Source organism: Ceratotherium simum, chromosome 2 (assembly GCF_057802395.1).
Source record: "Ceratotherium simum simum isolate JZ-2026a chromosome 2, ASM5780239v1, whole genome shotgun sequence".
NCBI lineage: Eukaryota > Metazoa > Chordata > Mammalia > Perissodactyla > Rhinocerotidae > Ceratotherium > Ceratotherium simum.
The window spans coordinates 44,849,961-44,877,948 of record NC_141901.1 but is presented as its reverse complement, the minus strand read 5'-3'; the positions used below and the strand labels follow the sequence as shown (position 1 = coordinate 44,877,948).

General features: G+C 41.1%; 2 protein-coding genes across 9 annotated transcripts in view; one reads left to right on the top strand and one right to left on the bottom strand.

Moving 5' to 3' along the window:
- The first annotated feature begins 640 nt into the window (after nucleotides 1-640).
- Nucleotides 641-3,175, top strand: PSMB4 (proteasome 20S subunit beta 4). Of its 2 annotated transcripts, XM_004436010.3 has the most exons (7): nucleotides 641-930; nucleotides 1,147-1,353; nucleotides 1,625-1,771; nucleotides 1,951-2,032; nucleotides 2,441-2,557; nucleotides 2,778-2,866; nucleotides 3,058-3,175. In XM_004436010.3, exons 1-7 carry the CDS (start codon nucleotides 656-658, stop codon nucleotides 3,068-3,070), a joined length of 930 nt encoding a protein of 309 aa, XP_004436067.2. In that variant the 5' UTR covers nucleotides 641-655; the 3' UTR covers nucleotides 3,071-3,175. The 2 variants fall into 2 exon arrangements, with proteins under 2 accessions (XP_004436067.2, XP_087299417.1); XM_087443291.1 differs by lacking the exon at nucleotides 3,058-3,175 and having other exon boundaries at nucleotides 2,778-2,870.
- A 1,163-nt stretch (nucleotides 3,176-4,338) lies between these two features.
- Nucleotides 4,339-27,988, bottom strand: part of POGZ (pogo transposable element derived with ZNF domain) — a 44,574-nt gene continuing 20,924 nt past the window's right edge. For 2 of the 7 annotated variants that reach the window (XM_004436014.3, XM_004436012.3), the window contains 16 exons: nucleotides 25,381-25,556; nucleotides 24,311-24,419; nucleotides 22,765-23,055; nucleotides 22,465-22,656; nucleotides 20,197-20,303; nucleotides 18,674-19,011; nucleotides 18,129-18,283; nucleotides 13,295-13,395; nucleotides 12,606-12,752; nucleotides 9,992-10,126; nucleotides 9,714-9,886; nucleotides 9,415-9,555; nucleotides 8,873-8,929; nucleotides 8,559-8,671; nucleotides 8,269-8,293; nucleotides 4,339-8,115 (listed from right to left, as the gene is read on the bottom strand). In XM_004436014.3, coding sequence (XP_004436071.1) covers nucleotides 6,444-8,115; nucleotides 8,269-8,293; nucleotides 8,559-8,671; nucleotides 8,873-8,929; nucleotides 9,415-9,555; nucleotides 9,714-9,886; nucleotides 9,992-10,126; nucleotides 12,606-12,752; nucleotides 13,295-13,395; nucleotides 18,129-18,283; nucleotides 18,674-19,011; nucleotides 20,197-20,303; nucleotides 22,465-22,656; nucleotides 22,765-23,055; nucleotides 24,311-24,419; nucleotides 25,381-25,556 — 3,932 coding nt within the window. In that variant the 3' untranslated portion in view covers nucleotides 4,339-6,443. Of the gene's footprint in view, nucleotides 8,116-8,268; nucleotides 8,294-8,558; nucleotides 8,672-8,872; nucleotides 8,930-9,414; nucleotides 9,556-9,713; nucleotides 9,887-9,991; nucleotides 10,127-12,605; nucleotides 12,753-13,294; nucleotides 13,396-18,128; nucleotides 18,284-18,673; nucleotides 19,012-20,196; nucleotides 20,304-22,464; nucleotides 22,684-22,764; nucleotides 23,056-24,310; nucleotides 24,420-25,380; nucleotides 25,557-27,988 lie in introns of all 7 variants that reach the window. The other 5 variants (XM_014791824.2, XM_004436011.3, XM_004436016.3 and 2 more) reach the window with 3 other exon arrangements.

Below are 27,988 nucleotides of genomic sequence, written 5' to 3'. Positions count from 1 at the left end.
AGGAGGGGCAAAGTAGTGGTTTTAGATTCATCAGTTTGATTCTAGACACTGCTTCCAGCTTCTGCTACAGAATCACGTTGAGAAGGGAACCCGGGGAACTTAGGTTCACTCCACAGTCCACGGAATTTTTCCGCTGTTTAAGAGGGGGGCAAAAGCGTTTGACAATAAGGAAACTTTCAGAGATTTGCCCGAGGTCCTACAGAGCGAGTGATCCCCCTGAGATGTCATATGCCCCTGGGTATACAGGACTGTCTGATTCCTTTTTTGATTGTGGGTTTGAAGACTCAGATCTACCATTACTTGCTGTGTGACCGGGTAAATCTCTACACCACAAGCCTCGGTTTCTTCTCTATAAAATGGGTCGAATAATGCCTGTCATATGGGGCTGCTTTGAGAAGTACAGATGTAAGAGATCCTGGGTTCACCGGTTGTTTCACGCGGGGCTCTTCGATAAGGATCCAAACAGCACACGAGACTTTCCGCCTCCTCGCTCCGAGTCAGCGTCTTGAAAGAGGCCCCCCACACCTCCCTCCCACACCACCCTTCCTTCCTTGAATTTGTGAGTCAGAACACTGTGATCTAGTCGAGACTGCACTGCGACGCGACGCGACGTGGGGCAATTCCAACTCGCTGGGTCTCGCGGCCACCCAGGACGATGGTACGGTCGGCCGCGACCTCATCAACATGGCAGCTGGAGGTGGCTTTCCGGAAGAAGGAAGGTGTGGCACTGAAGGCTCGCTTCCGCTTCCGTTGGGGAAGCGCTTTCATTTCTTGTGCTACCGTGACTAAGATGAGATCGTTTTTGAAGTCGCGGTCCGAACTTTCGGCCCGGGGTCCGGCCCCCGGGCAGTTTTACCGCATCCCGCCCACTCCCGGCTGCCTCGTGGACCCGGCGTCCGCGCTGTACGGGGCTCCGATTACGCGCACCCAGTAAGCTCTCGGCGCCTTTGCCTGCGGGGGGAGGGCCTGGGGGCCTGGTGCGGCCGGCCGGTTCCGAGGGAGCCGGGGAAGGCGAGGCGGGGACCCGGGCGCAGAGTCCCGGAGAATGAAAGGAGCCAGGGAAAAGCAGAAGCGGAACCCACGGCGCGGCGAGAGGACTCAGGCCCTCCCCCCGCGCCGCCTGGCCAGACCTGCCTCTCTCTCCAGGAACCCCATGGTGACCGGGACCTCGGTCCTAGGCGTTAAGTTTGATGGCGGAGTGGTGATCGCAGCAGACATGCTGGGCTCCTACGGCTCCTTGGCTCGTTTCCGCAACATCTCTCGCATTATGCGAGTCAACAACAGCACCATGCTGGGTGCTTCCGGAGACTACGCTGATTTCCAATATTTGAAGCAAGTTCTCGGCCAGATGGTGTAAGTCATCTAGAGAATAGGGAGTTGTTCCCAAGTGGGGAGGGGAATCCACTGTTTTTTGTCCTTTTAAGAAGTTCTAAGGTGGAAGAACTTGAGACTGCAGCAGAGGACAAGGAGAATTGTTGGGGGTGGAAGGTGTGAGAGTGTTTGTGATGAATAGTTTCCAGCATTAGCGGGTGTAAAATGGGGAAGATTGTGTTAACGTCTTTGGGGTTGGATGGAAATGCTGACTTCCATTCTCTCCCTTTATTCACAACCAATTGTTTTTAAGGATTGATGAGGAGCTGTTGGGAGATGGACACAGCTACAGTCCTAAAGCTATTCATTCATGGCTGACCAGAGCTATGTACAGCCGCCGCTCCAAGATGAACCCCCTGTGGAACACCATGGTTATTGGAGGCTATGCTGATGGAGAGAGGTTGGTTTGAATAGAAATCACTTATTACTTTGACCACCCAATTTCTAGTGCCTGTGTAGTGTCAGTCTGTTCCCATGAGTCACTCCTACTTCTGACTTAGACCCCGGTGGTCCCATCGTTCAGCTAGGATACAGAAACCTAAGGTGAAATGAGTTCTTTTGTCTATTGTGTCCTGTTAGCTTCCTCGGTTATGTGGACATGCTTGGTGTAGCCTATGAAGCCCCTTCGGTGGCCACTGGTTATGGTGCATACTTGGCTCAGGTAAGTAGTCAGTTGAGAGGTGGGGGAGAGGGGAAGACAGAAGGCAATGGGGGTTAGTGGTTATCTGCTTGTTCTTCTTTTGAAATTCTGACATGAGGATCAGGCTAGGATCCCTACTGCTGGGCAGACGGTTTTCTTTGTAGTCCAGAGGCTGTAAGTGTTGGCACTTAGATTCCAACAAGAAGGTGGTACGTCTGGGAGTCAGGAGACATGTGCAAAGTGAGGACACCCTAGAACTTCCCCTTCAAGTGGGTCTTAGCACAAGTAAGCCAAGTTCATTCTGGCGAGGCAGTATTGGAATGTCACCTTTTCAGTCGTTTATGCTTCTTTTTCCACTGTGGATTTGAGACAAATAGTCTGGTATTCAGCCCTTGAGATCTCCCATGTTTTTTTCTCCAATCTCCCTAGCCTCTGCTGCGGGAAATTCTGGAGAAGCAGCCAGTGCTGAGCCAGACCGAGGCCCGGGAGCTAGTGGAACGCTGCATGCGAGTGCTGTACTATCGAGATGCCCGTTCTTATAACCGGGTGAGGGGGAGTGTGAATAATAAAGATAATGGGGGTCTAATTTGCAGGTTCTGGTGGATACTTGCAATCCCTGGGTCTCTATGCTTTGAAGAACAGGTGTCCCCATTTCGGTGTCTTCTATTTCATATTAGGGGAAGACCCTCTATTTGACCTTTAACCAGGCCCCAGGGACTTCTCTCTTGTAGGGAATTGCATTTTGATTGAGTCTGCTTTCTTTCAGTTTCAAATCGCCACTGTAACCGAAAAAGGTGTTGAAATAGAGGGACCACTGTCTGCAGAGACCAACTGGGATATTGCCCACATGATCAGGTGATTGAAATTAAAATTCCAGTAGAAAAAAATATGTTAGAAAAGTTGGGAGGCCCCTTGGCTTGCACTACTTGGTTTTTCTGAGAAAAAATTCTCTGGGTGGAGAGGGTTTTGGTTGAGGGTAGAGCTGCTTTTAGGAACTGATTCCTCTCCCTGTGGCTTCACAGTTTTATTATGCTCTTCCTTTTTAGTGGCTTTGAATGAAATGCAGATGCATTATCCAGAACTGAAGTTGTACCTTTCTAAATTTGAACTTGGCTGGTTCAAAGGTAGACTTTTCTTTTGTAAAATAAATCAATCCTCTGAAAAGCTTGCTGAGTGGTTTCTGTCTGAGGACGTCACACCAAGAATGAAACTGCTAAATACTGCCATATGCCATGGCCCTGCCTGGTCAGGGAACCTTTTGGCTCTTGGTTTTTATAGCAAATATAGAATGTTCTGCATGACAATACAGAAGACCCACTACTGGTGTTCATTTGGGTCTGTACCGAGGGCAGCTTTGTTTAAAACCAAGCTTAATGTTTGTGTGATAACATAATTGGCTTTTAATATTCTTCCTCAACATTTCTACCCAGGCACTAGATTCTAAAATACAGATTTTCTGGGCCGGCCCCGTGGCTTAGCGGTTAAGTGTGCGTTCCACTGCTGGCGGCCTGGGGTTCGGATCCCGGGCGCCCACCAACGCACCGCTTCTGTGGCCATGCTGAGGCCGCGTCCCACATACAGCAACTAGAAGGATGTGCAGCTATGACATACAACTATCTACTGGGGCTTTGGGGGAAGAAAAATAAAATTATAAAAAATAAAATACAGATTTTCTGGTAAATGTTGGCTGCAAATGAGATTTTATATAAAACACTATTTCAAAGATAGAAATGTAGCATCTAGTGGAGCTGCTATGTATAAGGTTACCCCCAAGCTGGAACTGACAGCCTCAATCCCTCACTCAGCCAGCGTCCTCACCCTTCATATGGAGAATACTAAGTAATTTCAGTATTTAACCTAAACGTTTGTTATACAAATCTACTAATTTCTAGCACTGTCAGAAAATTTCTTACAAGTATTGTGTGTTCATTAGTAAGTCCTAAGTAGCTGTGAGTCAAATCAGTTGGGGTATTAGTCAAATGTCCATCCCTGGAATGGTGGTAAACCCAAATTTTAAAAATGGATACCCTAAGTGATGGTATGGATATATATCACCTAAGTGATTTTGGATATCACTAAGTGAAATGGATATCTTAAGTGATTTTGATGCATATCCTCTCTAAACCCTCTTTGAGAAACTAGTATAGGCAGCAAACTCAAAAACTATTAGAGAAATTTAGTGAGGTGAGAGAGGTGAGAAAGAAATCAAAACACCCCTTCATTTGTATTATCCATGATTTACAACAAACGAGCAAATTTAAGCCAAAGAAACCCATGAGCTTTTAATCAATTTGAATCTTCCACACATTCAATCTCAACACACAAAGTAGTCAATAAATACTTGTTTATTGATTAAACTGAATTATAAAAAACAAAACAAAAAAAAACTTCCTTCTACTACTAAGCCATGCGGGTGGAATCCACAAAGATAACTTCCTGGCCAAAACCCAGCTGATCCACTGTTGGTTTTATGATTTTAAAAAAATTACCCATCAAGAAAGTCATACAGTGTGCAGAGGCCAGGAATGCAGCTCTGCTAACGCTGGGGCTGCTGCAGAGACTACCAAAGAGAAGGAGTAGGTCGTTGTAGACTGAGTTGACCGTAGTTCCTGAACTTGCTGAAAGGCAAAGGGTTGAATTCAAAGTCCATGTTCTGTCAAAATGGAATCAGGCAAAAAAGCTGGGGAAGAGAAGCCCAGATGGATCCTCAGTTCAGTTTTCAGATGCCACGGGTTCCCAAAGCTGGCCAAGCTGTTTCTGGGAGGAATCACTCCAGTTCACTATATTATAGTGTGCTGGCGGTTAAAAAACAAAAAAAACGGGTGAGGAGAAACAGGTAGTAACAAACGTCACACCTGTACCATCAGGCCCATCACATCTTGAGCATCTCCCAGTCTGTGAAAGCCTATTAAAACAAATAGGGTCACCTAGAAAAAAACCACATTGTTTATAAATCCATTTCCCCTCATTTTTATTAAATGTTCCACTTATGTACATTTTAAAGATGAACCATATACAAGCCTGTGCAGGTTGCCTCCTTGGCTCACAGGAGGAAAACATTGCTGAAAGCTTCAGGATGGACAGAATGGTATAGCTGTGGGGAAGGTGGACTTGGATTTTTCCTCCTTTTCTCTGTATGTTACAGTACATTTCAGTTTATAACCATGAATACGTACAATTAAAAAAAAATCCCTCATGCAAATTGTAGAAAAAATTTTCTTTTCCTTGAAGGTGGCAGTGAAAAATAAAGATTCATGTCTTTTTCTTTGTGCACACCCCTGTGGTGTTTCTTCTTCAGGTCAGATTCTTCTCTAAGCATTAAGAGAAATAGAGGAAAGCCACAGGAAAGCAGGATTTCAACAAGTGGTCTTTTCTTTTTAAAGTTCAACACAACTTCCTGCACAGTTAGCTCCTGGCTGTAGGACATGTGATCTCTTGAACAGGCATGCTGTCCACTCAACAGGATGAAGTTCAACAAAGCAGGGACTGCCTCTAGGGGTTTACAGGATGAACACCCAGGCACTGGGAATGGCTTCCACCCTGTCACTCTGTGTGATCACCTCAGTACCTCTTGCTAATGACATGTATGATCCTTTGTCCCGAGTGATGGTGTAAGAACGGGGAAAGGGCCAAGGATCACAAGTGCAAAGAATATTGGTTTTGTCGTGTTTTTGTTGGAAGGAGGGTGGGGAGGAAAAGCAAATCTATTCATCATTCTGGATGATTCAAGATGGTTTCATGCATTTTTAAAGCCACAATTTGATATCTAGAGTTGCTGTAGAAACCAACATCTCTGGAGAGGGAAGGAAAAGTAAGGAGAAGGAAGAGAGAGTTCAGTGGGATTTTTTTTCCATTTTCGTTTTTATATAAAACTGTTAAGACCACAATGAAAAAAGTTTTTTATCCGTATATATAATAAACCAGTTTGTGAGCTACATATTTTTGTCTTTCCCATCTTCAGAAATGTTCTCACATTGACAATGGTTGGATAGCATCATGCCCCAAGACATTGGCCACACAGCAAAACAAACAAACAAAAAAACCCAGATGTACTATGATACAATTGAGGTAAAAGGGGAAACAAAACAGTTAACATTCGCCCACAAAGGATTTTTTTTTTCTTTTTCTTGATTTTGTCGGAAAAATACCAAACACAGTGATTTAAATTTTTAAAAAAGTCACAAAAACCTGTTTTTAGCAGAAGTGAATGACCAATGGGCCAGCTCCTCGGCTCAGATGTGATCACTATTGGTTTTCCTAATAATCCACAAATCCACAGGGAAGTATAAGTCAATATCAGGGGGGAGTGGTGGCATAAAATTAAAAAATATAAACCAAATACCCCACCTGGTATACCCCCTTTTCCCTAAATCCCTCTACCCTCCCTCACACTTTCCCACCCCTACTCCACACGCCCTCATGACCCCAACACTCAAATCTCCATCAGATCTAGGTCAGCTTCTTCAAAGCCATAGAAGGACTCGGTCTCGCTTTCACCCTCAAAGAGCTGGTGAAGGCTTTCAGGTTCAATTGTCTCTTCGGGAGATGACCTGGGTCTCGGAGTGGAAGCTGAGGGCTCCTCAGACTGTTCCCCGCTCAGCTTCAGTTGCTCCTCTAGGGAGGCAATTAGCTCCTCCTGCATGTCAGCATTTCTTGTAGGTGAGTTAATGTTGCCATCAGGGCCAGGCAGAACGCTAGCCACAAGGAAGGACCGCTGCACTAGCTCTGGACAGTCCCCAATGACACCCAGCACCTCAGCCAGCCAGACCAGCACCAGTTGAAGCAGGACATCAGAATCACATGCAGTATCTGCCATTTCCCGAGCCTGTTCCTTCCACTTTTTGTGCAGGAAGTTCTTGACAGTTCGTTTGATGCATACGTCTAATGGCTGGATTTTGGAGCTACAGCCTGCTGGGACCACTGCCGGCAAAGTGCTAGAGGCACTCAGCATAGCTAGCACCTCTTCTGACAAGTGAGTGCGATGACAGTCCATCACGAGCATGCCTTTACTGCGCTGGCAAGCTGTGTGCTTCTGCCACACTCGGGTTGACCACAGCTCCATGATCTCATCATCACTGTAGCCACTCTCCTTCACCTCTAGCAATATCGAGTCTGGCACGTTAGCTGGCTGATCCATTTGTCCACGGTAGAAAACCAGGGTGGGGAGGACAGTACCATCTGCTAGAATGGCCAGCACCACATCACACCAAGGTTCCCCTGTGCCCACTGTCTGCAGGGCATTCTCCTTTCGGTCATCACTGCTCAGCACCTCTGTATCCAGGAACAAGGAGATCTCATCAATAGCTACGATCATAGACAAGGGTAAGTCCTGGTTGTGAATCTGCCGTTGTACAAATTCAATGAAGAGTCCTGCATTCTCTGCCACATCCTTAGGTAGGGTGTGGGCCACAGCTCTTCGGGCATGGGGAGTCAGGTGGTGCCGTAGCATGAAACGCACAGCCCACTCATAAGAGATCTTAAACCCCCCCTCCAAAGAACGTCCTATTTTGGTGGCCTTCTGGAACAAGGTCTCCTCATTTACAGGTAGTTGTTGCTCTCGTTGGGTCAGCACCCACTCAGCCAGTTTCTCTTCTGCTTCTAAGCTCAAATATTTGCCCTCCAGATTCTCCCCCTGGGAGGCCTGGAAACGCCGAAGCCAACGCCGGATGCGTCGCTGGGGGTTTCGGAAGTGTTCAGCTGCCTGTTCTGTATTGCAGCATAGGGCAAATAGTACCACTCGAAGCTTCTTCACAGACAGCTGCTCCTTCTTGCCAACCCCACTGCTACTACCGCCCCCGGATGCTGGCTCAGGTTCCTGGGTGACTGGGCTCCCTTCATCCTGGTCATCAACATTCAGACATTCAGCCCCTTCTGTAGCTAAGGATGGAAGGGCTAAAGCCTGGGGGTGAGTGGGGGTTGGTGGTGGGGTTACAGTTGAGGCTGGTGATGGGAGTGCCTGGGCCATGGGAGTTGGTAGCTCTTCAGGTTCAGCTGGGGTAGCCCCCACAGATTTCACAGTGGCCGCTTTATTAGAGAGGAAGGAAGGAGGAAGGTACATATTCTTCAAGTTCCGGTCATGCACTCGGTCACGACTCTGGCCATGTCTAAAGAGTAGTTAAGGAAGCAAGAGAAAACTCAGTTAAACGAAATGAAATTTTCGTTTAAACGAAAATGAAATAATAATAGTAGTAGTAATAATAATAAAGACCAAACACAGTGCAAAATAGAAACTAAACCATGAAGCGAGTTTCTGTTACCTTGCATGAGATATCCAAGTGAGTCCTATGGAAAATGAGACAATAAAAAACCGTTACCTCAGTGAAGAAACAAGCCCCAAAGACAGTGTCCTTCGATTTCAACCAAAATAGCAAAACTACTACCTTCCCAGTCTTAGATAAACTTCAGGTTAGAATGCTTCCAATTTGGTGAAGTATGTCTAAACAGTGAATGGGTTAGGCCAGGTAGGGATGCTCCTGACTCATGCAGTATGACCTGTATCCTTATTTTTTTTTTCCTTGCCCTACTGACCCCCATCTCCCCTACTTACCCCGTGGCAGGATGCTGCTGGATCTGTGAGAGGGGTTGAATACCAAATGCTTGGCCATGGCATCTCCCACAGAGGTAACAAAGGTACATGAAGTGCAGGCCAGCTTGATTCCACTAAGAAAGAGAGTCAAGCGTATATAAGACAGACAGAGCAGTGACACTAGAGAGAGCTAAGCTTTGAGGCTTAATAAAGAAAAGGAGTGTCCCTTCTTTCTCCTCTCTCTCAAATTAATTCACATACCCATCCCCGAAATAATTAGAAGGATTTAATGTAAAAGTTTGAAAATAAGAGACCATCAATAAATTTTTCCTTACCTCACAGAATTTTTAAACAAAGCCAAATACTTGGGGCTCTTCCGTGGAACATGATTGCTGAGAAAGACAAAGAAAAAGTGGTACAAGTTACAAGGTTCTGCTGGCTAAACTAGAGGTCACCAGACACTGACAATGCCCTGACAAAGGAGTTGCCTCTTCAATCCATCCTAACCTCAACCCAAGACAGTTTTCCTCTCCTTTAATACCTCCTTAATACGCATATGAATCACTGGGGGATCTATTAAAATGCACACTCTGATTGAGTAGGCCTGGGGTGGGGCCCAGAGGCTGCATTTCTAACAAGCTCCCATCTAGTGCTGCTGGTCCTTGGACCATACTTTGAGTAGCAAGGTCCTACAAAATCAGAGTACAGACCATCAAGACCAAATGAACATAGGTTTGGCCTCTTACTCTGCTTGGAGAGATGGAGAAACAGCTCTAAGGGTTGAAGGAAGAAACACACTAGAAGCAGGGGAGGGAATGAGATGAGTTCCAGAGAATCTGAACTCCCAAAGAAGGACACAGGTTTAATCATGACTTACTTGATCATGTGGTTGGCATAAGCTCGAGAGCAGCAGGTGCTATAGCGACAAAGCGAGCAGTGAACATAAGTAGGGAAATGATTAGGGAAATCCGGGATCTCAAAGCTGCACTCTAGACATGTTTGCCGGCCCATGACACTCCTGTCAAGAAACAAGGAAAATTTTCATTACTGCCTCAGGGGTCCCCAAATTGTAGGGGCTTTAGATAACAGATCCTGGTAAAATGCTACCAGATTACACTGGCTATCAGGAATTATCAATCGTGCCCACCCAGCCCCTAGCCTCTAGAAGACACTGACATTTTCCTAACAGCTCTCTTCTGGATGTTGCGCTGGACGGGGGGATAAAGGAAGACGGGCAGAGGGTCCGCTGAGGAAGTCAGTGGCGCTGCCTCCTGCAACGTGCTGGGAGGTGCCTCACTGGAGGATACAGGAACAGATCGTGGCTGCCCTCGGGAAGCCCGGATTGTCACCTGTGAGGCAAGGGAAGGAACAATTAGACATGCTAGGTCAGAATACTGAACATCTCCATTCCTCCCCTCTCGGATCTATAAAGAAAACATTGACAAACCCTTTACCTTGGTGCCTGGTTTCAAACCTTCCAGCTGCTTGGGTTTACGGAAGGTTTTATGGTGTTGAAGCTTGTGTTCAATTTTGTCCTTGGCAAAGAGAAACTGCAGCCGGCATTTGTTGCAGTGATAAACATTCCTCTTCTGAAGGGGAAAAAAAAAAAAGACAGAATCCCTTAAAGGTTCCCATTGAATTTTCTTCGCTGAGAAGAAAGGTAGATCAATGCAAATCTTTCCACCTTTTTGTTCAAAATTTAAGAGAGTAGGAAAGAAATACACACTACAACACCAAAACCTACCACTAAGAATCATCCTCTCCCACATTCCCAAAGAAAGGTGGACTCAAAGCCAGGACAACTGGCTCAAACCATCTCTTCCTGACTTGCTTTAACAATTTGGACGAGCGGCTTAAGCTTTACCTACCCCTGCTTTGTCTCTACAGTGTAGACGTGCTGCCTACTTCTGGACATTCTGCTGTCTTATTTTTTAAACGCAACAAAATGTACATGGTTAAAAAAAAATCATACTTTTATTCTATACTGCTTCATGTTGTAAGTTTGTCTTCGACTCCAACTCTCAGTCCCTTTCCACAGAAACAACTTGGTACCAGTTTCTTGGGTATTCTTTCATGGACAGTCTATGCACAGAAGCATATAACAAACATATGTCTCCAATCACCACCTCCCTGTTTTTTTTTTTTTCTTTCTTTTTCTTTTAACACAAATGATAGTTATTTTTCTACACCTAGTTGTCTTTCTTCTTAACCCATCAATATATGCAGATATGCCTTCTGTGGGACCCTTTGGAGGATTCAGTCTGCCTAGTATTGAAGTCCTTCAAAAACAAGGACCCATGCCTGTGATTTTCTTCCCTAGGAGAGCAAGGCTCTATAACCTCAGCTGAGTTACAAGAGACAACTTCCATGCTGGTATCTGGAAATACATCTGTGGTAGATTATCAGCAGTGATTACTGTGCAAAGGAGTGTATGAGCCTAAACAGGTGTTTACAAGTGACAGTGTGGTTATGTTTGTGCGCATACACCTGGGAACATTATGCACAGGTGCACCACCCATCTTGTTCTCCATTTTGTGCCCTCTCTTATGTACCTTCACTCTCCTCGTCTAGTGGCTCCTTTCTTGTAGCATTTTAAAACAAGGTCATTATCTATTCCATTTTAGAAACAAAACACAACAGAGGCAATAAGAACAACAAATTCTCCCTTGCTACCTCTTCCCCTGGATCTACCACCCCCAGTCCTCCCCTTCCTAAATAAACTTAAGTAAGTTTTCTCCATTTCCTTACCCTTCATTCATTTGGCCAGCTGAAATTTGATTTCCACCCTACTAACCAACAAAAAGACTCCCATCAATGTTGCTAAACCAAAGGTCTGCCTCTAACTTTTTATCTTGCTTGATACCTTCCTATAACATTTTGATCACAGCTTTTTCTTCAAAACACTTTCTCTCCTCAGCTTCCTTGACACCAAGACTCTTCTAGCTTTTCTCCTAGGACTATGGTCCTGGCTTTGTGGATAGAGACTTCAAGGGTCCTAAGCCTTCATCCTACTCTCAGGTAGGGGCAGGGGAGCAAGGTACTTAAAAGTTTAAAATCCACTGGATTTATATAATGATCCCTAGGTATCTTTTTCCACAACCCAGGCTTTAGACCTATATATCCAATTACCTGTTTAACAGACAACTACACTTGATGTCCACAGATACTGCTAACTCAGAATATCCAAACTTATAATCCTCCCCCCAAAACTTACTTTCTCCAGTGTCTCTATCTCAAAAAATAGTCCCACCATTCATCCAATTTCCCCAAACAGAATCTTATGCACTAACTATTCCCTTCCCTTGCTACTTTTACCTAATCTATCTCTACATCATAAATATCACTTATCTTCTCCAAACCTCTCAACTCGATCCTCTTTTTTCTCATCTCAAAAGCCAATAGCCACTATCGTCTCTCATCTAAATTACTGAAAAAGCCTTTGGCTAAGCTCCCTAACTCTAGTCTTAATCTCCTTCAATCCATTCTCCTTAGTACAGCCAGTGTAATCATAACTAACAGCAAATTTGAACACATCACTCCAAGACTTAAAAACTCCTTTAATGGCTTCCCAACAACTTATTATACTCATTTTCATGGCTTATAAGATTCTCCACGATCTGTTCCCTAACTTTCAACCTCCCCCTTGCACCCTACACTCCAACCACACTGAACTTCTTTCAATTCCTTGAACCTCCACTCTTGCCCTATTACCTTCCAGCACACTGTTCTTCTCTCTCACTTCACCTAGCTCATCCTAATTAATCCTCCAAATCTTGAACATCCTTCTTCCTGGAAGCCTTACTAGGCTCCTAGAATAGGTATATGCTTTCCTGTATCCTGTATTTCCCCTAACACAACATTCTTCATGCTTTATTATCCAGTTTAATTATCTTACCAATAAATCTCTAGCAACTAGCCCAACACATGGCAAATAATTGACATTCAATAAATTTTTACTAACACATGTATATTATCTTCTCTACCAAAATTATTACCCTAGCTCAACCCTGGCCCCAGCATCCATAAATTTAAAAAATGAGAATATGGGAATTGCTTGGTGCCTGGTACCTGGTGCCTCATGTAATGCTGCTGGAATGCATTGCCATTTTTGAAGACCTTCAGGCAATAAGGGCAGAGCAGATGCCGAGTATCCTCATGGATCATCCGAAAATGGACATCTACCTCAGAGTAGAGGGAGGAGCGATACTGACACACCTGAGTCACATGAGAGAGAAAATAAGCTAAGAGTAAAGTGAACAACTGAAGCCTTAAAAAAGAGGTAGCAACAAAAATTCTGAAATATGAAAAAAAAGGATTTTTCCTAAATGTATAGAAATCAAATTATTTTTCTGACTTTGTAATGCAGAGCTATGTTTGCAATAAATTCAGCTGTGAATTAAGATAAAAATAGGGAAGGACAGGAAAGTCTGAGAATAAGCCACATTCTATGACTAAGAGGAGTAAAATTTTCTCTGTCCATCTCTAAAGGGCAAATTCCGGAGACAGACACTCCCTTAGTATATGCATATGTTCCCTGACTGGGTTCCTTGGCTGGGTACACGCATATGTTCCTTTATGTTTTTCTTCTGCATGGAAAAAACTGGAAACAGAAACTATGTTTACTATTTCTTCTGTATCTCCTCAGTGTTCCTAAAATTGAGTGTGTGCAGCAGGTATTCAGTAATGGTCATTAGTGGATTCTTTGCATTCAGTCGAAGAGCAAAATGGTTAAAGCTCCCTGGAGAAAAAGGCCATACCTGGCAAACATAAGGCATCTCTCCAGGCTTATGAGTATCCTTCATATGCTGGAGAAATAGTGGCTCACTCTCAAATGCCCACTCACAGATCTTGCACTTGGCTGTAAGAAGAAAAATAATCAATAAATCCACCTGAAAATAAGACCAAAGCCCTGCTGACTCATAATCTTTATTTTCTCTGACTCCTATATCTTCATTTTCAATAGTTAGCAAATCATTAAGTCTCTTCTATTCTTTCTTTAAAATAGTTCCACCTTAACCTCTGTGCTGCCGATAACAACTATCTTTATGTCTCTAACTCAGACTTCTTACCAAAGCTCCATTCTAGATTTTGAACTGTCTACAAGACATTTTTAATTGGATATTCTATCATCAATTCTAACTTAATTCAGCATCTTCCTACTTTCCATTGTTTCCCTTCTCATTTCCCCACCTCTTCCTGAGCTCAAAACTTAGGCACTATCTCTGACTCCAAACCCCTCTGTTCTGTCACCATTCTTTCAAAGTGCATCTAGGAATTGTTACTTATCCTTTTCACAGGCAAAATCTTGGTAGAAGCCCTTAAGATTTCCTACTGCTAATCAGCTGGCTTCTGATCAATATCTCCTATATCTCTCCAATAAATATAGAACATATTTATTCTTTACACGCCACTGCTAAATGAATTCTTTTAAAATACTACATTACTTCATTCCTCCGCTCAAGGATAGACAATGATTCCCTCCCACGAATAATCCAACAAACATTTTTTTGAACATCTACTAAATGAGTACAAATAAGAATTTGTCCTCAAAAAGACTGAAAATCATGAACAGAAGTTCTTGCCTTGTTATGAGTTACTGTATTATTTCAGTATTAACAAATTTGAGATAATTAAACTTTGAAACTGGTCATTTTGTCAAGCTTATTGGGCTGCAATTCTGAATTTTTGGTAAAAATTTTAATTGCTAGATATTTTGAATTATACAGGCAAAATAAACAGAGTTATTTGCATTTCTCTTACTGTCTGGAATTACTTTCAAGTTTTTGAAAATATGAAAATTGTAAATTGGAAGCTTTAAGCACTTATTGGACAATGTCTAACCCTTGCCCCCCGAAAAAGAATGAAGTTGAAATAATTCTGTAAAGTAAAACAAATAAAAGCCAGGGATTCTTAATCTGGGGTCCATGGAAGAGGTCTCAGGGAACCCAGCTATCTCCTGAAATTATTTGCAAAAGAGTAAAATGTATTTTTTTCCAGGAAGAGGGTTCACAAGTTTTGTTTTCATTCTCAAAGAGGTCTGTACCCCATTTAGAACCACTGCCTAGAGGTATGTTAGGTGCTATGCGGACACAGATAAAGAAATAAAAAATTCTGCCTAAAGGAAGCAGGAAAAGCTATAAGCTATATAAGCTGAACCTGGAGAAGAACAGGGGTTTGCCCGACAGAGGAGCCAAGAGAAGAATAGGAGCAAAGACATGGAGGTATCGAAGTGCATGACATGTTTGAGAAACAGTAACTAGTGGCGTGACAATATTTTCTCCTGTTTTTTCCTCTTGACCTCTCAATTCAATTCGCTCACCACCTTTAAGTACTTTTTTTCTATTCTAAAACACCTTTAAGCATTGGTATTTTCCTACCTTCTGTCCAAGCCTTTCTTATTCTGTTTTCCCTGGGCAATCTCATTCAACCTTGAAGGCTTTTCCTACAACTTATATGTGAGCTCTATTGTTATAGCTGTCACACATCATCAATGACAACATTTATTAAGCAATTTCTAATGCACACCATGCTAAGATGTGCATTAGAACATCTCATACCAAGAAAATCAGCGAGATAGGAACCTAAGATATCAGTGGATTTAAGAGATGATCTAATAACCTTTCACATCTGTTCTACAGGGGAAGGAGCTGATGTGGAAAAGGATTCAAGAGGGAGAATTAATTGATTTTCCAAAGTGCCTATCCTAACACTGTCCCTCCCAGCACCATCACCCTCATCTCCTGAACACCTAAGATAGTCTCTTGCTTTGAGAAAATAGGCGTGAACTACTAAAGCTCCTGCTTCCTGTTCTCCAAATTATGGAAGGACAGATTCCTTATGCCTTTCTAAGGCTCATCTAACCTCATATTTCCATGTATTCCAAGACTTTATCAAGCAATTAGTTCTCCCTCTCAAGTCTTTTTCCACACAGGATCCTCCTGACACATGAACACGGTTAGCCTCTCGAAGCATCTTTCCTTCAATCCTACCTCTTCTTCAGTCTACTGCCCTTCAACAAGTGTGAAGAAAAACATAATGCTATTAAGATTGTACTGTTACCTTAATTAAATATAATGATTCATTGACGTTTTGGGAACGATTCAGGAAATTTGAAAATGGACTAGATATTAGATGATATTAAGCATTTATGATTAATTCAGTTAGATCATGACAAAGGTACTATGGCTATATACAGAAAAACATCCTATAGGAGACAAGTCAAGATGGCGGCATAGGTGGACTCTAAACTCACCTCCTCCCACGGACACAGCCAATTTACAACTACTCTTGGGAAAATTACCCCTAAGAGAGAACTGATAACTGGATAAGAGGAACCTCTGCAACAAACGACAATCCTAATTGAGATGGAAGAGGCAGAAATTCCCTTCTGGAGTGAAAAAAAGCCACCTTCACAAGCCGCAACACTTCACAGCCGCCCGGGAGAAAAACATCCTTATTTTTTAGATATACATACTGAAGTATTTATGGGTAAAATATCATTATGTCTATGATTTAATTTAAAAACACTTCATAAAATAACAATTTTTTTCCAAAATTAAAAAGAAGGCAGTGGGTCCCAGAATATTAACATTAAAAAATAAGCTACCTTCATGCAAGATCTGCCATTGGTGCAAAAAACGGGAGTTACAAAAAAAATCCAAGAATAAAATTGATATATACTAAAGTATAGAAAAGTATTTACCTGTTTGGGTTAATAATTTCTCAGATTTTTGATCAATGTAAATTTTAAATCATAAGATACTAAAAAATTAAAAGTCATATAACAGACTGGTAAGGCAAGAGAACAGGACTGATGAGGTTTTGCACTGTCTTCTTCCATAAGGAAAAACTTATCTTTCCTACATATAATCTATATATAAATGGAGTAACAAAACCCACCCATAGGATTCTGTATAAAAATGAGTTAGGTGCTTTCACTGGGAGGTGCAGATGAGTCATTCAGCTTTCCAACACTGACAGTGAAGAATTTTGGGTCCTAACCTAGACCAAGTTGGCTACTCTGCCACTACACTGTAGTGTTATGATGACTGATTCCAATATCCACTCTATCCCCAAATTAGTCCAAAGTTCCACTGTCCAATACAGTAACCATCAATAATATACGGCTAGTGAACACTTGAAAATTGGTGAGCCCAAATTGAGATTTGCTGTGAGTGTAATATATACACGAGATTTCAAAAAAATCTGTTTTTTTAATAAGAAAAAAAAAATGTTAACTATCTCATTAATTTTAAAATTTTGATTACATGCTGAAATGATATTTTGGATACACTGAGTTAAAATATACTACTAAAATTAATTTCACTTTTTTAATTAAAATGGCTACTAAAAAAATTAAAATTACATATGTAGCTCATATTATATTTCTATTGACCAGGACTAGTCGAAGCCACTCATAGCAATCCCACTCCCCTTGCCAATATGACCAAGGTCAAGGAGATATAAAGAGAAAGCAATTCTGCCTTATAAGAAACAGATTCAGGAAAGACAAAGGAAGATATGGTCTCTTCTTCGTCTGCACAATTTTGTCTCTGAATGTCATGCCTGAGACTATCACAGCCACCCTGCTATCAGCCAGAGAAAAGAGAATTGTTGAGTAGCAGAACACTCAAGTTCTGGGCTTGAAGCTTCCTCCACATCGAGTCCTCTCAGTTAAATGATATAATAGATGTCTTTATTGGTTAATTCACTTTTAGTCAAGGTTTTAAATTTGCAGCAAAAGCATCCACATAATACGAATACTTCTGTCTTCATGGGTTTCTCATGCTGTTTTCCATCACCTAAAAGCTTTTCTTACTACTTTCCGTCCATCTAAATCCTTCTTAAAGACCCTAAAAGTTTAAGCTTTTCTGTGAAATCTGGCCACAAGAATCTCTTCCCTTCTCTCAACTATTTCACCTATCATTGGTATCACACAATGCATATGTTTATAATAAATATACTGTCTTGTTCTCACATTTTCCTATATTTACCTAATTTTTGTCTCAACAAAACTAGAAATCCCTTAAAGGACATAGGAAATAGCCTAGGAAGACTGGGCTCAAATGCTCACAATGTCACCTTACCACAAGTGTATGCTCTTAAGTAAAAGACAATTTTTCTGAGCTTGTGGTCAGCCTGTGTTTCCCTCATCTGTAAGATGTACAGTGAAGATAACACTCCAACTCATATTTCATTGAAAGCACTGTCTTAATGGTAAAGTACTTTATAATATCCTACATAAAACCTATCAGGGTACTAACTAAAGTAGAGGTCCAAATACAGATGACTGCTCCTTCTATAAAAAGATCTAGGTAATAAATCTATTACACTGATCTCTCTCTATAGTGACCCTGAACTAAAACCCCTAATAATTCAGGATCTAGCACTGAACTAAATTCATGTTTGAACAGAGTATAAGTCTGGCTTGTAAGAAAATAGGGTAAATGAGGTAAGGAATCAACTACAAATAATGCAGACCTTCTCTACACTGTTAATGACATACAAATAAATATAATGGGCTCTCCCCAGTGCCATTCATGAATGAAAAGCAAAGCATACCCCTAGAGTTTTAAGAGTTTCCAAACTTACTAGTTGATTCATAGGGACTATGAACATTTTCCAAGTGGCACTGGAGCTGGAAAGGAGTGGAAAACTGGCGATAACAGTGTTGGCAGATAGTATGACCATCCACCTCACCATTCTGCTGATCGAGTTCTACGTGGTGTTTCATATGGTTCATGAATCTGTAGCACAGCACAAAGGGAAAGTACACGAAACATATAAAAAATCAGTAGCCCTGGAGAAATATAACAGCAGAATCACAGAACAGACATTATGTGCTCCCCCTTCCCCCAACTTCCCGCTTGGGACAGTCCTTTTCTGAGCCCAGAAAAGGGTTCTTGAAACTAAGAGAGTTCTGTGGAAGGAGATGCACTGGTCTACCTTATTCTACCCAAAGTTATTTTTTATTTATTACCACAATACCTCCTTGTACAGTTCTAATTATTGATTTAACGATAATCCTTAGCCAGACTGAATAATAGGACCATTCTCCAAAGAGAAAGACTTAAATATATAAGAAAATTTCAGTCTTCTCTTATCCAAGGTAACCTCCAAGGCTCTTAAACCCTTACCGAATGTTGTTTTTTAGCCTTTTGGTACAATGCGGGCATCGGAAAGATGTGGCAACCTTAGGGAAGTTTGTGAGTTGGGCTACTTTGCCACCATCCCGTCCATAGTAGAAGTCATCTACTAGCATAATGAGCTTGGTCTGGACAGCTTCACCCACATTCTCATTTGGCTCTGGTACTTTGGTAGGTGGTGACAGAGCAGGAATAGGTGTAGAAGATGGTGTGGAAGCAACAGGAGCAGTTTTCTCAGGGGATGGGGGCTTTGCTGCTGATGGGACACTGGGTTCTGAATCCAGAGACTTTCCTTTCTTCTGATATTCAACCATTTCTGGGCAACAGTACTATAAAGAAAGAAGACACCTGATCACATTGTGGTTATCCTGGGGGCTAGGATGTGCTAACTCCCCAACTTCACTAACATTCCTTAGTAACAGTTTGGTTCTAGGTATTCTCATCCAGCTTTCGCCCTTTGGTTTTCTACAGTGTTTCCAAGTTTCACTCTTTTTCTAGAGTATATATATTTACGGCCATATGCCACTCTCAACACCATACCTTGTTCTTCTCCTTTCTGCCTTAGATCCTTTTTTTTTTTTTTTATAATTTTATTTATTTATTTTTCCCCCAAAGCCCCAGCAGATAGTTGTATGTCATAGTTGCACATCCTTCTAGTTGCTGTATGTGGGATGCGCCCTCAGCATGGCCGGACAAGCAGTGCATCGGTGCGCGCCCGGGGTCCGAACCCGGGCCGCCAGTAGCGGAGCGCGCACACTTAACCGCTAAGCCACGGGGCCGGCCCCTGCCTTAGATCCTTTAACCACTCACTAGTGTAACTTGGCTCTGAGCTCCCTGGCAGGAAGAAGTCCCAGCCTCTGCATCTGGACTAATACCAAGAAATGAAAAGCCTAGAAATGGGAATTAGTTAACAGCTCCTGATTCATCCAATGACACAATAAACAAAAAATGAACTAAGGCCAACTTGGTTTGAAATATATATATTTTTTTTGTGTGAGGAAGATCAGCCCTGGGCTAACATCTGCCAATCTTCCTGTTTTTGCTGAAGAAGACTGGCCCTGGGCTAACATCCATGCCCATCTTCCTCCACTTTATATGGGACACCGCCACAGCATGGCTTGACAAGCGGTGCGTCAGTGCACGCCCGGGATCGGAACCTGCGAACCCCGGGCCACCGCAGCGGAGCGCGCACACTTAACCGCTTGCTCCACCGGGCCGGACCCTGAGTTCTGATTATCTAACAAACTTGTCCTTCTGTGCAGTTTCAAAATCTACCACAACTAAGAAATTAAGGTCATACACGTTCTGATCTATTTGAGGTTCTTTAAATGTATCCTATCACATTCCGAAGCACATACCTCTTCTAAAACAGGTCAAAAGAGAGAGTAACCCTTTAAAAAGCTTCCAAGTCATTTCAGAGCCCTGCTTCACAAGCTCCCAATGCTACAGGAGGTATACAGTTGTAGACATCTAAGCATTTAAGCTGGATCCCCATCACAGGCAATATCACTTACACACATGTGACCTCTCAAAGCTTCAGTAACACGGAATTGAGCATTACACCGGGGACATATTTTCCGTCCACCATCCTGGAGATCAAACACTGGGATGGAAGAGGTAACTGGAAGAAATGAGAAGCATTCATAAGATTAATAAGATGATACTGGAAAAAGATTACTGGCCTTTTGGAAAAAGGTTAAACACTCCCTGTGGGGCATATTAAGATTCATAAGCAAGCATGCAAGATCACCCTAAGGCACATTCCTTTTACTGTTATTCTATCTCTAGGCCAGGGGTCAGCAAATCACAGCTTGTAGACCAAATCCAGCCAGCTGCCAGTTTCTGTTTTACCCATGAGCTAAGAATGGCTTTTACATTTTTTTTAATGTAAGTTTTTTTCTTTAATTGTGGTAATATATACATAACACAAAATTTACCTCTTAACCATTTTAAACTGTACAGTTCAGTTGTGTTAAGTACATTCACATTCTTGTGCAAGCTATCTCCAGAACTCTTTCTATCTTGCAAAACTAAAACTCTATACCCATTAAACAACAATTCCCCATTCCCCCCTTCTCCTAGTCCCTGGCAACCACCATTCTACTTTCTATTTCTATGAATTTGACTACTCTAGGTACCGCATATAAGTGGAATCATCGACTATTTGTCCTCTTGTGACTGGCTTATTTCAACACTTTAGTATAATGTCCTCAAGGTTCATGAATGTTGTAGCATGTGTCAGAATTTCCTTCTTTAAGGGTGAACAATATACCATTGTATACATATACTATAGGTTGTTTATCCATTCATCAGCTGATACACATTTGGGATGCTTCTACCTTTTGGCTATTGTGAATAATGCTGCTATGAACATGGATGTACAAATATCTGTTTGAGTCCCTACTTTCAATTCTTTTGGGTATATACCCATAAGTGGAACTGATGGATCATATGGTAATTTTATGTTTCATTTTTTGAGGGACCATCAAACCATTTTGTACTCCCACCAGCAATGCACAAGGGTTCCAATTTCTCCATATCCTAACACTTGTTATTTTCTCTTTTTTGGATAATAGCCACCCTAACAGGTAGGAAGTAGTAGCTCATTGTGGTTTGATTTGCATTTCCCTAATGATTAGTGACATTTAGCATCTTTTTGTGTGTTTAATGGCCATCCGTACATCTTCTTTGGAGAAACGTCTACTCAATACCTTCGCCCATTTTTTATTCGGGTTATTTGTTCTTTCGTTGTTGACTTGTAGAAATTCTTTATATATTCTGGGTATTAACTTCTAATTAGATATATGATTTGCAAATATTTTCTCCCATTCAATGGGTTGCCTTTTCACTCTGTTGATAGTGTCCTTTGATGCCCTAAAGTTTTAAAATTTGATGTAGTCACATTTATCTACTTTTTCTTTCATTGCCCATATTTTTGGTATCACGTGCAAGAAATCATTGCCAATTCCAATGTTATGAAGCTTTTCCCCAAGCTTTTCCCCATGTTTTCTTCTAGGAGTTTTATAGTTTTAGCTCTCATGTTTAGATTTTTGATTCATTGAGTTAATTTTTGTACCTAGTGTATGGTAAGGGTCCAACTTTATTTTTTTAAATGTGGATATCCAGTTTTCCCATCTCCATCTGTTAAGATTTTACATTTTTAAATGATTGAAATAAAAGCAAAAGAAAAAGATTTTCTAACACATGAAAATTATATGAAATTCAAAATTCAAGAGTCCATAAACAGTTTTAGTGGAGCACAGTCATGCTCATTCATTTGCATACTGTCTGTGGCTGCTTTTGCACCACCATGGCAGAGTTGAGTAGCTGCAATAGAGACCATATTGTGCATAAAGCCTAAAATATTTACTATCTGGTCCTTTACAGAAAAGGTTTGCTGACCCCTGCTCTAGACCATTGAAAACCCTCATGCTTACACCCTTCTACACTTGAAAACCTCTCTATCAAATCCTAATTTTAAAACCTTGTTCAGAAATCCGTCTTCTCCATGAAGCTATCTTTTGATTACCTTACCCATCTCTGATCAATCCATTTCACTAATCTCCAAAGCACAATTAACACAGAATTTCTTGTAGGTGATCTAGTTACACTTTTCACCAGTGACTATCCCCCCCCCTTTACTATACTAGATCTTCTGTAAGAACAGACTGTAGCAACTATACTTGATTTTCTCTATTTCATAGTATAGAGTTCTGATATAACAAATACTTTATTAACGTTTTTGAATGATTGGCTGCTCAGAGTCTTTCAGGTTATTGTACCTTTCATTGAAGACTCAGGTCCGCTGGTTCTTTGAGAGCCATGGGCAGAGCTGTTGTTGGATACCACAACTGGCCCAGGACTCTGGCCCAGGGAAGGGATGGTGTTAAGGGTATTCACCAGTTTGGCCACTTCATTGCTATTTTCACCTGTAACCCCAGGTCGCTTCACAGTGACAAAGCTGGCAATGCTCACTGCAGGTGGAGAGGGGAAGGAGGGAGCTATGTTGACTAAGTGATAATCATCTGTTCTCCACCCACCACCCTGTCCCAGCTCTGTCATCTCCTCTTCCCAAGCCTCACCTAGCTTGGGATTCGGGGTCTGGTTGGATTGGCCTGGCGGCTGAACAGCTAGTTGTCCCAATGAGGTTGGCTGTGTGGCGGTGGGAGTGGTGGAAGTGCTGGGAGTGGACTTGGTCTGCTGGGACTGGGACTGTGGGACGGTGCTTCGAATGGTGAGAGTGGCTGGGATGACGGTGGTGAAGGTGTTGGTGGTGGGCCGCACAGGCATTGTGGAGCCTGGCCTCACTGGGGTCATCTGAGAGAACACTTGTGGGACTCCAACTGTCGGCTTAACAAACTGGGTACCTGGGGCTTCAAAAAAGAGACACAAAAAAGTACCAAATCTTGGTCAATGAGCTTACCTATAATATATTCCCCCTGTCTTTACTGGAAATACTGGAATAGGAAAAGATTATTTCCCCAAACTGACTGGTGACCATCAGAGGTTACCAAGAATAGCACAGATTCTAATGTCTAAGACAACAGGTGTGCAAATTGATAAAAGAAATTAGTCTAGGTAACCAGCCCTAAAAACATCAAATTAAAGAAAGAAGATTCCCATCAACTCTTCCCAAAACACCTTACCACACTGCCTTTTCTATTCCAAGAATACAATCAGGAGTAGCCTGACCTCGGTATTGAAAGAAAGGATTGGTACGGAGTGAGAGGCAGTATAGGTATATATAGGCCAACGGGCAGACTTGGTCCTGAAAAAAGCGATCTTTCTTTCTCAAAATACTAAAAAAAGTCTTCCGTTCTCTTCCATTAACTCCAATAGAAGAGCAACTATGCCATTCTACTAGGTTATCCCAAAGGTGAGCCTCCCGGCTCAGCTAAAGACAATTCCACTGACAAATATTTAAGAAATATCAGAACTAGATAAAATAAGCTCATCAGACTAAAGGCCAAAAATCTCTGTGGGCTCTGAGAACAACAACAACAAAAACTCAGGAAGACAAGCTACAGAGATACCCTTACAACAACTAAATTGAGACATTCTTTTTTGGTCTGAATTGTAATAAACTTACAGACACTAAATAAAGAACTGGGGGAAAATTACAGGATTTTAAAAATTATCTTTCAATTCAATTAAAAAAAAATACTAACTAGTCATCGGCAATATTTATCTTCAAAGGGTATGTCATTTGTTTAATTTATATCTAAAATCTGTGGTACAAAATTAAAGCAAAATACAGTTTATAATCCCATCATGTAAGTGAGTAGACTTATAAGGAATATGGAATTTGAGAGTTTGCCTTAATCATACTCCTTCAGAATAACAAACTGAACAGCTGGCTAATACACCAGAAAGAGAAAAATGACTATATAAATGCTGTTTTACTACGTCATGAAGGGTGGTAAAAAGTTTTAAAAATAAATAAATAAAACCACCACCCTGGCCAAAGGTTAGAAACAGTTTTTTAAAAATTGGGCTTAAATCAATATGATTTTTATATTTTAATATTTTCCTTAAATATACTTTTTAAATGACCTAGAGTATTTTGAGACAATAAAAACAAATCTCTGGATGCCAGTTTATTCCAAATGGACAGACACTTTTCCTTACCTGGGACTAGTGTAATTGGTCTAACCGTTTGGCCTTGCTGTACGTTCAGCACAATCCCAACCTGATTCATTGCATTTTGTACAGGCCGAACATTTCTTACAGGAAATCCCTGCATTAAAAAGCAAAATGATCTTTAACATGGAGATCAGCTAACACTAGCAGAGACTGCAGTAAGACCTACATTCAAAAAAAGTCCCACATTCTTACCTAATGGTTCTCTCTCTATAGTTAAAGCTTTTAAATGACTGAGATGGAGAAATTTAGAAATTTTGGCAAACTTTTGAGGGATAAATTATCAAAACTGGAGAATAAGCTTTGGTACATAGAAGCAAAACTGAAAACCTACTTCCTGTCCTAAGAGAACCTCAGCTTAACAAAAACCTCATCCACAGACTGGCCCCTAAACTGCTAAAGGCATAGAAGGGAAAAAAAAATGACACTAACAGTATTCACTGGAGTGATTCAAGATGCAAACAATTGTAAGAAATCATTCCCAAAGTCCACTTCAAAGGCCATAAACCTCTGGCAAATTTGTAAGAGAAGAGTTTGTAACTCAGGAAGCCACAGGCAAAGAGAAGCATTTGCCTTTACACTCCACATTCAGCATTAGGCTTTCCACTTCAATTCACATTACATATCAAATAAGTCATCTTCCTTCTCTTCCAAAGATCTCCCGCACTTCACCAATTTCACACATCGAGATTTCACAAGTCCACTAACTCACCCCATTTTAAGAAAAACAGCCCAAGCAAGGGCGAGAAGCCCTGAGGGCCAAGTGTTAAGGCTTCCTAATCCAATCGTTCCTTTCCCACTAATGTCTGCCCAGATCGCAATCAAATCACTTAATAGCCCTCTAAGGGGTAGGAATAGGAAATTACCCAGCTGTATGCTATACTGAGCTTTCTACAAAAGTCTGCATCAAATTACAAAATAGCAAATGACAAAACCAGGTCAAAAGACAGGACTTAGAACCATTTCTAATGATGCTAAAGACTCTTTAAGCCAGAGCCTCCAAAGGTTCACACAGTCTCTCTCCTCTACCAAGTCCGAAAATTCAGAGTCCTACTCACCTGTGTAGTGATGAATATTGGTTGGGAGGCCACAGGGGAACTAGTCACATGATTGGCATTCTGCATGACCTGGACAGGCCTCAATACTGGTTGAGTAACCACTGTGCCCAGACCTGGGGTTGGATTCTGGGTTAGGATGAGCGGCTGTCCACCTTGTTGGACCAAAGAATTGCCAGCTAAAGGGTAAAAAAGGAAGGGCAAAAAAAAGGAATGTAAGAGAAAACAAACCCACGTTTTATAAAAAATCTTACGGTCTTTGATAAGAAATCACGTCCCAGATATCAAAATATCCAAGACTGTCACTCACCTCAGGTCTGATGTCACCAAACTCACCAAAAATTTAAGCTTCACCCAAATCTACAACTAACAGAGAAATAGGTAGGTAGGGGAGGTTCACTGACATCTCCCCCATATATCTTAACTAGGGATGTCTTACCACAGTAAGACTTCGACGTGGCTATCACTTTGACTCTGATGATTTAAGTGACATACATAATCTCCCCATACCAAATCAGCAAAGCAAAATAACATATAAACTCTTTTTCCATCTTTTAACTAGGTAAAACTCACTTTGTCAGAATGTATTCTGTTGTTAGCTAATCCACCTTAACCTTTTTAAAAGAGAAATATCCATCAACAAACATTAATTCAGCAAGTACACAGAATCTAAAGAATGGCATCTCTTCCTAATGAGTCAAATCTCAGAAATGCAACAGATTCTCTAAACAACCACTGTCTTTTATAGAATCGGGAATACAGGAATTGACAGGCTACCTTCTTTGTCTTTATGTCATCAGAACTGATAAAGAAAAGACCTGGTCAAAAACTAACAAACACCACATACAAACGATATGACTTCAGAAGATAATCATTCATTCATGAATCAATATTAATAAATATAAATAAATATTAATAAACTGGCTAATTATTGAAATATTTTAAATTCTTTTTCATTTGTGAGAAAAGTAATTTTGTAAATGTTTTTAAGTCCTCTATATACAACTAACTAAAAAATCATTAATACTAAATTTCTTGATTTACAAAGAATACTCCAAATCAGACAGAAAATTTCAGAGAGCTAATATACCTAAATCAAAGATTCAAGCAAAATATTGCCTCAGCTTTTTACTTCAAATCATGAGAACGGGACAGACTCCTCTGAACTGTATGTTCCACTTGACAGATGGAGTCACTGCAGTTAGCTACACAGCTAAACCACCAGAGTGGGTACATAGGTGGCTACTAATGGGCTAACAGTGGCTTGTCCTACATTCTCCCAGACACTGAGAGCCCATCAGTGGACTAAACCCTCACAGTTACTGGCCCAGCAAACTAGTGATTATAGAGGTTGACAAAAAAACAAACAAAAATTCCAACAAATTCTATCTATACTAACAATACTGGCAATTTATTGACTATATATATTTGTTTAATTTAAATGTTTTATTATGGAGAAACTCAAATATACATAAAAATAGAACACTATAATGAACCCCCATGTACTCATCACCCACTTCAACAATTTATCAACTTATGGCCAACTTGTTTCAAAAAATACCTCCCACCCCCCTTACCAGCACCCACATTATTTTGAAACAAGCTCCAGATCATAACACCTATAAATATTTAAATATGTATCACTAAAAGATAAGAACTTAAAAAAAGAGAGGATATCATCACCGTTCTCTCTTCTAAAAATATTATAATAATTCTGTGACTACAGTTGATAACACTATTAATTGAAATTTGCTGAGAAAGTAGAACTTAAATGTTCTCACAAACGCCCTCCACAAAAAGACAAATAATATGAGGTGATGGATGTGTTAATTAACTAGATGGTGGGAATCCTTTCACAATGTATACGTATATCAATCACCATGAGGTACACTTTAAATATCTTACAATTTTATTTGTCAATTATACCTCAATCAAGTTAAATTTAAAATAATTCTTTAGGGCCGGCCCCATGGCTTAGCGGTTAAGTTAGCGCGCTCCGCTGCTGGCGGCCCGGGTTCGGATCCTGGGCGCGTACCGATTCACTGCTTCTCTAGCCATGCTGAGGCCGCATCCCACATATAGCAACTAGAAGGACGTGCAGCTATGACATACAACTATCTACTGGGGCTTTGGGGGAAAAATAAATAAATAAATAAAATTAAAAAAATAAATAAATAAAATAATTCTTTAATACCAAATACCCAGTCAGAATTCAAATTGACAACTGTCTGTATTTTTTTAAAGACTTGTTTGAATCAGGTTACAAAAGAGTTCACAAAGTGCAACTAACGGACCCATCTCAAGTCTCTTTTAATCTATGGGTTCCTCATCCATCTCTTTTTATCCCTTTGGAATTTATGGTTGAAAAATATCGACTAAGCAAAAACATATTTTCTATTCATTATTTTAACTGCTAGAGTAAAAGAAAATAAACTGTTATTTACCTAAGCCTAAAAATTCTTAAGATAATCACTGACTCAACATCCCAACTACACAAAGGAAGGGAAGGATGGAAATTTTCTTGCATTTATGTGAAATCAACCAGCATTAGCAAGTCTCAAAAGATCCAGTTCCCATGAAATCTGGACATAGTCTACTACTATAAAGAACG